At 52.9% G+C, this 7,764-nt stretch overlaps 1 protein-coding gene; it reads right to left on the bottom strand.

The window, feature by feature from the left end:
* Positions 1-3,170: 3,170 nt before the first annotated feature.
* CHC_T00006053001 (hypothetical protein) lies at positions 3,171-4,447 on the bottom strand. XM_005717983.1 is given in 2 exon segments: positions 3,171-4,150; positions 4,151-4,447. The coding sequence occupies 1 exon segment, from the start codon at positions 4,445-4,447 to the stop codon at positions 4,151-4,153; it is 297 nt and encodes a 98-aa protein (XP_005718040.1). The 3' UTR covers positions 3,171-4,150.
* Between the last annotated feature and the right edge of the window lie 3,317 nt (positions 4,448-7,764).

Raw genomic sequence — 7,764 nt, 5'->3', positions numbered from 1 at the left:
CCATCGAGTCGGAGTATCTCCCCTCGGCAGTCAATCGCTATGCCGACCGACTCTCTCGGCTCCAATCGTTGGACGACTGGCGGATCAACCAAGAGGCCATCCGACCTCTGCTCCAACAACTTCCGCCAACCATCGACCGCTATGCCGCAGAGGACAACTCGTTGTGCATCCGGTTCAACTCAGCTCACCACTCGCCACACTCCCTGGCAGTGGACGCTCTCTCTCAAGCGTGGGGGCTATCAGAAATCAACTACTGGAACCCTCCTCTCAAACTCATCTCCGTAACCGTCACCAAGATCTTCAAGGAAGCGGCCGTAGGGACCCTCGTCACGCCCTACTGGCCAGCACAATCGTGGTTCGCTCGGCTCCTGTCCCTGTGCAAGCCTCACGTCTTCACTGCCGACAGACTATACCTGCCACCATCCTGGGCCCGCCCGGGAACGCCCATTCCACCGTGGAAACTGGCTATCTGGGTCATTCCCCCCACGACTTGGACACAACGATGAGTTTACAAAATAAGTTGCGAGAATCACTGCTGCGTACCGCGGGCGCCGGTACGTCCAACGGAGGCCTGGTCATGGCCAGCTTCATCAATCAAGCCCGTGCGCCCTCCACCTGGATCAGTGCGCAAACCCAATGGAAGAAATGGCTCGCGTTTTGCAACGTAGAGCGCATCGATCCTCTTTCAGGGGACCCTGCCGCTCTTATTCGCTTTCTCGTTTGGCTACACACTGAAGGGGCCATCTCTTCTCCGTCCATCACCAACTACATTAGCGCGGTTGTCACCGCACACGCCCGCATTGGAATTTTCATCCCCTACACTCCGCTTCTCAAGTTGGCCATGGCCGCATTCAAGAAATCCGACGTCTCACGTAAAGCCCTCCAAGACCCCACTTCGCTGCACGAACGTCGAGGGCCCCCTTCTGATGTCGCACGAGCGAGCAATTCTCGATGCAGCCCTAGCTATCCCGGATTCCAACGTCATTTTTCTCCGAAACGCAACGGCCGTCCTCACGGGCTATTTGTTTTTTGAACGTGGCGAGGCTGGATCGTCGTTGCTATGTGATAATATTTCTGTCTCTCCTGACTCCGTAGACGTGGCCATCACGCTCAGGAAGGCCCAAGGACCTGTTGCACACACGCTGTCCTACAAACGCCGTCCCTCTTCTATTATTCCGGCTCCGGTGTCCCCCGTGGACTTGATTCTCCGATATGACCGCTATCGGCGCAATTCTCCCTCTAAGAGCAAGTATTACTGGGCTATTTTGGGACAACGGTTTCAACCATCCGCGCGTGGTATGACCAAATGGTTGCTGTCCTGTCTGGTTCATCTCAAGATTTCTCCGCCGCCGCAAGTTTCCTGGACCTCGCACTCCCTACGAATTGGTGCAGCTTCTGAATGTGCCGCAATCAACGTCCCACTCTACCGAATCCGCATTTGGGGAGACTGGTCTCCCACCAGCACGACGTTTGAATCGTACTACCTGGACGCTGGCATTCTCCCTACCGTTAATTCCTCCTTCTTTTTCGGCCATTTGCTTAATCTTCCTGCCGAACCTCGTATCCCTATGGGACCTTCAACACAAGTCTAACCTTAGACGATCACACACACATTTGTGAATCAAGGTGAGATAAGGGAGGCTTCCACCATTTGTTCTACCGTGCTGCCATGAAATCAAGATTCATCACGACTCAAGCATGGTTTACCAAATGCCTGGAACAGTCCTTGGAAGTAGGATTTAAGGCGACGCCTCGGAGCCTTCAAGTCTCTTTCTCCCTCAAGTCGTCGCTTGCTTTTTCCCACCGCCCCACCCGCACTTCGTGCCCTATCACAAGTCGTTCTCTTTAGCGCGCAGTCCGCTAACCGGCCTCCGCTATTTTCCTTTCATTTTCTGATAATTGTAAGCCTTCGTAGCACACTGACTTTTTGTTCAAAAAAATGCCCAAACCTCATTAAAAAAATTCGTTTGATCTTCAACACAAGTCTAACCTTCCTTCAACCAGTTGCGTTCACGCTATTGGCCGGGTCATTTCATTAAATTAATCGCACGCCACAACGAATGCTACACAGAACCACTGTAATGCTTGTTAATTCTGCGAACTGGTCGAAATCCATTGGCTAAAGGAAATACCAATCCAAACCCAGTCCATATGCACAATACTGTACTACAATTCCATGGACTCGATGCGGTGCAGTGGCACTTACAGTACAATGAAAGCGTGGAATTAAATCCAAATACGAGCACATGCAGATCAGAACATTGGTTCTCTCAACATTACAAACCATACACAGTACCTTCTCCCGCCATTTTATATGCTAGAAGTTCTCCCTCTCTGTCCGAAGAAACCCACACAAGCCAAGCGCAATAACAAGGGCGCGTAATACTGCTTCCAAAGCTCCCCGCTCCCCGCTTGCACTCCGGCGATCTCCTCCACATTTTACGCAAACACGAAAGTGTTTGCCGAGTGACGTAAACCAGACGCTGTGGACGGCAACCCGGGCAGCTGCAATCTTTCTGACAATACTGTACACGTAGAATGAAGCACATTGTAAACTGATGTCTTAGACATCTGATAAGTACCCATTAAGTCTAGATAACTTGCGCCAGCCATCATCCTCAGCGTCACGGCAAGGCGTACATCCGGTGGAATGGTCGGTCGTTTTGCCCGTCGTCCCATTTCGATATTCATCTGGAGAGACTGCCCAACGCTACTAAGCAATTCATGAAACGCTTGGCGTGGCATTATGAAAGCCCTACAGAACAAAGCGTCATCATAAAACAGAGTCAAAATTTCAAACGTCAGTTGTTCCCGCAAACTCAATTCCAGGCGTACTTTCCGCGTTTTCTTGTCTTTTTTGGAATTGAGAAGAATTGCCGCAGCCACGAGCAGGCATAAAAACATCCTCCTACGCCGCATTCGCAATAGGACGAGCTCAATTCGGCGGTGGATTTCAGGACTTAACTTCATTGGTAGAGAAGACGTTTGAAACCCTGACGAAGGAAAGGGAGTGCTGGGGAGGACTGTGTTGGATACTGCCGGTTGCTGATCTATCATGACCGTTTTGGTCATGCACATCGAGGGACCTCATTATAGCAACACGTCGTCCAGCTTTGCTTTTGTCAAGCTACAGGGAGTCAGACTGGGCCATGTGCATGCGCGAGGAGGCGTTGCTGTATCTTCCATGCTGCATGGATCTGCAGACCGTCCAGACTCTGTTCCATTTCCGAGGAGTGGAACTATGGGATGGCATTACAGTAAAAACTACAGCAATGTTCTTCCGATTTTAGTGAAGAACTCAATAAAAACGTGGCGACGGAAAGGAAAAACGAAAGGAAAGCCCTTTGTTAGGACTGGCTCACGGAATTGTTTTGGGGGCTACAGAAAATGGCGCATGAGTGCAATTTACAGGAAGCAAGTTTTATGTGACGACGCGCGAAGAAAGCATTTCTCACAATGCGCTCACAATGCACGGGCTCAGGGAAGCGGATCATGAGAGAGGCAAGCAGTGCTGGGCGATTATCTATGCCTAAAGCGTATCTAGGTAAGCATTAGAGGGGTGCATATTTCCTCCGTTTCACTCTCCGCTAGTAGTACCACCACTGAACAGTGCCACCTTCTGGCATGTGGAAACGGGTGGCACTATTGCGTGTATCCCACTGTACTCCTAAAATATGAATCTACAGTAGTACAGTAACTACTTGTGGTTCAAAAAGTGAAGACTACAGTATGAGTTTTTTCTCGGATGGGAAAGTGGATATCAACTCCACCTCTATCGCCGTCGCCTTCGCGGGGCGCCGCGGTTGCGCCAGCGCCGGGGCGCCAGCACCAGCGCCTGAGATTCCGCCCCAAGCATTGAGCAAGCCCCCCGAGCCCGATCGCGCCTGCCCGCCCGCCAAAACGCTGCTCCACGCGCCTCCTCGCGCCGTCTCCCACCATCTGCACCGATGCGCACGCCCCTTCCCCATCCCATTTCAGCACCCACCCCGTCTCGCCTGCGCCCCTACTCGCGGCGGCTCCCCTGCGCTCTGACCGCAGCACCCCTCCTCGCTCTTGGGCCTTCATTGCGGCCCCGTCGTTGTCTACCGCGCCTGGCCCGTGCAGGATGATCGCATCCGGGAATTTTGATCTCCCACGCGTACCCGCGAGCTCACCGCGACCGATCCTTACTCTTCGCCAAAGCTCGAGCTCTCCTCTCCGACCCGACCTCTGCCCGACCCGCTCTCATCCCCGCCGCTCGCACGCCAGTGCGCACCGTCGGCGCCCCGATTCGCGTAGAAACCGGCTCGCCCGCTCCTCCCCCACCGCCAGCACCTCGATCGCCATCGCTCCCACGGCGCCCCCGGCCCTCTCGTTCGCCTCCTTCGAGACCACCCAGGCGGCCCTCCGCCGGAGCGCTCAACTCGCCGCTACCCCTCTCTCGCCCCGCTGACGCCTCTGCCACCATCGCCCGTTATTCTCGCTCACGCCCGCCACGTCTACGACGACTTTACTGTCCTCACGCCTCCCCTGCCCCTCACCTCTCAGGCTCTCGACGCGGCCGCCACTGCCGGTGTCATCCGCCGCCTCCATCGCGAGGCCCAATACTCTCGCGCAACGCACTCCCTTACGAACAGCCCGCTCGCAAACCTCAACGACCCCGCTACTCCTGCGGCCCTCGGCGACCTTCACCCGGCCCCATCCGCACACATCTCGTCCCGCTCTCCCCTGCCGACCTTCCCCCTCTGCCGGACATCGGATAATCTGCGGTCCTCCGAGCAGTCGGCTCCCTGCATCTGGGATCCCTCGTCGACGACGCCATTGCTTGGCATTGCCGTTTGTTCTGTAAATCAAATTCTGACGGCGTAACCACCCGCACAGTTGGGGTCGATGAAGATGTCATACGCAGCGGCACAATTGCGGTGGCTGGGCCAACTGCTGCCGCTTCACAGTGCCGATGCGCAAGACCTTCTCACAAGCCAAGCTAAGCCATGCCCAGCCAAGCCAAGCCAAGCAAAGCTGCCTTATCACACGATCCGTCGTGTAGTAAGGCGGCTTCGCCAATCTGAAGCTCCACCGGGGCCCACACTGCCTCCTCCCAAAGTACGTACGCATTATCTCCTGTGTCGCGGCCTTACTTTCCCGAAGCCTAATCTAATTGGCGTCTGCTCTCCTCTCTTCCTGGGAGCAAAGGAGAGCAGGCGCCTGTTACCGTAGATCAGGTTGGACCAACTTTGAGCTTCACGCCGTTGTTTGCTGGTCCCAGCACTACAACATCCTTCTCCACATCGCGGCGCAACGTGCTTGGCTCGTTGTCACCACAGCGCCGCCATCGACACAAACTCGGGCGGACCACGCACATTGGGCGTCCCCCTTCAACTCCACTGCAACCGCTTCCCGACCGCTCGAGGCTCTTGCTACTGCTACTGCGACATCCGCGAACCGACGTGCGCCGCCCATTGCACAAAATGGCAATTATGTAACACTCCATGACCTCACCCTTGTGCACGTACAGAGGAAGAGCCATTCACATTCAAGAGCTTATGCAAAGTATCTCAACCGTTAATATGATGCTCCAAGGTCAGCTTCCAAGTTCTCTTTGGCAGGTGATCGAAAAACACTAGGGCCATTTGTCCAACAATCAATGCTGCATGTCAGAAGAACACCCACACACGTCGAGCTATCGAGTATTACCCTAGGAGGAAATGAAGCCCAAAGAGAATCGCACGATTCTCTCATTGTTGCAGGCCACAAGTAGTATTCCATTTCCAATCCACACATTTCCAGTCGTTTGTAACAAACCCTTTGTATCATTTGCTTATCTCCCTCCCCTTTCGATTGCACCCGCTAGCTGCTTGGGGCGCTTCGAAAAGAATGAGTACCCCATATAGAGACCAACTGTACCATGCTGAAACGTAGATTTTACGCTCGAGTCTCGCGGCGTTTGGAATCTTCGCCAGTTCTTGTGTCCAACCAGCTCGGTATCTCGCCCAGCAGCTGTCAGCAGGTGCGAGAACATGCTGTCGACCACTACCTCTAGAACGGAAACGCAAAACATGGGCAGAGCACAACTGGACTCCCACCACGTTCAGGGAGGGAGTTGGAAACACTATGGAAACCTGGCTTCTGAGATGTAGTCGAGGAAAACGAGGAAACTATACGGACGCTCACAGAATGTTGGTTCGGAAATGGGGCCTCTTTTACGCCCTAACGGTGGTGGTGGAATGCAAGCAAGTGGCGATCGAATACTTGGTTTTACAATCAAAAGCGAATGCACACAGATGCTGGGTTTGAGATGCGTATCTTTTAGAGCTGCGAGTAAAAACACTTGTGAACGTAAAGTTTGATTACTTCTTGATTGCTGGGGCTAACAAACATGACTGGTTCGGGTGTAACAAGAGGGGATATCGGCGGTGATCGTTGGAAGAGGACGTAGTTGGTGGGGATGAGGTTCCTCTAGCCATTGCCGCATAGAAGTGCAACAGGCAGTCTTTTCGACATCCTTGGCAAGGCCAGAAAGGAAGAAGACCGACTGCTCGGATCGCAATCGGAGCGCGCGGTCTCCCACTCTTCCGCTCTCTGACACGATCGCCGGCATACAGGGTCTCGCACAATCTGGAGAGGGCTATCTCATTGTACTACGTGCACATTGAAAATGAAACATAGATACGAAGCGATCCGTTCAAGTTGTCAAGTTCTCGCATCTTGCGCCTCGCTCTCAGAGCTTGAATCGTCAACCGTACTTGTCAAGTTCTTGCGCATTACACATAATACTAGTGCGTGCGTGTAACCCGAGCGGGGGCGGAGGTGGAAGCGCAGGACACTACTAATGTCTAGGTGACAAATGGCCTCATATGAGGCCAGTTTTTAGGCGGGCTTTTGCAATTCGAATAATTGTAGAAATTTATCGCTACTGTAGTTAAAAGCTTACGACTAGAGTATTAAACGTCGGCAAACCAGAAAACATTCAATTCCGTATCTCAGTCTTCCCTAATCAACACTTTCGTCTTCCTCTTCCCAAAATTTCTTCAAAATGGTGAGCGTCAATGATCCTCGAATTATTGCAGGTAACCGCGTCCACACTCGTGCAAGACTGCTCACAGCTCAGAGTAAATGTCGTCGCATGTATGGAGCCTCCTGGAAGATCAAGTTGGTCACGGGAACTGTCATTAGCATGAAAACTGACAAAGTGAAGGGTCGCAGTGTCACTTCAGTCAGGGCTAAATGGGAATTATCAGATGGCGTCAAGGAAGTCACGCTTCGCATAGCTAACATCAAGGCTGGTGAAGTGATGGACCTGATCGATGACGGTTCTGAAGATCATATCCAGCAAGAAACTGAACATTATGCGCAACCGGAGCCTACAGAGGACCGCGTGACGCCACTGGAAGGAGCACTCAGCCCGAGTACGAGAATCTCCGAGAGTGACGAAATGGTTTCCCAAGATGGCCACATGAATGTCCACGGCCGGGCCTGGAAGCGTGAGGAAGTCACGATGCATTTAAATGGTATGATACCGCCGAGAAGATGGAAGGTGATTGGACCGATTGATGAGATTATATCCCGTGGTCACAGTCCATCTCAAATGCATCCCATGGACTACTTCATGTGGATGTTCCCACAGGAGCACTTGGCATTAATGGTTTCCTACACCAACGATGCAATGGAATCAAGGGGACTTCGCTTGACTACAAGAGGTGAAATTTTGAAGTTTTTCGGGGTGCTAATCCTTATGACTCGGATTGAATTCAGCACCAGAAGGTCTCTTTGGAGCTCACAGAAAAC

Source organism: Chondrus crispus, genomic scaffold (genome assembly GCF_000350225.1).
Source record: "Chondrus crispus Stackhouse genomic scaffold, scaffold_34, whole genome shotgun sequence".
In the NCBI taxonomy this organism is placed as follows: Eukaryota; Rhodophyta; class Florideophyceae; order Gigartinales; family Gigartinaceae; genus Chondrus; species Chondrus crispus.
The sequence above is the reverse complement of the archived record's forward strand: the minus strand, read 5'-3'. Positions and strand labels throughout refer to the sequence as shown.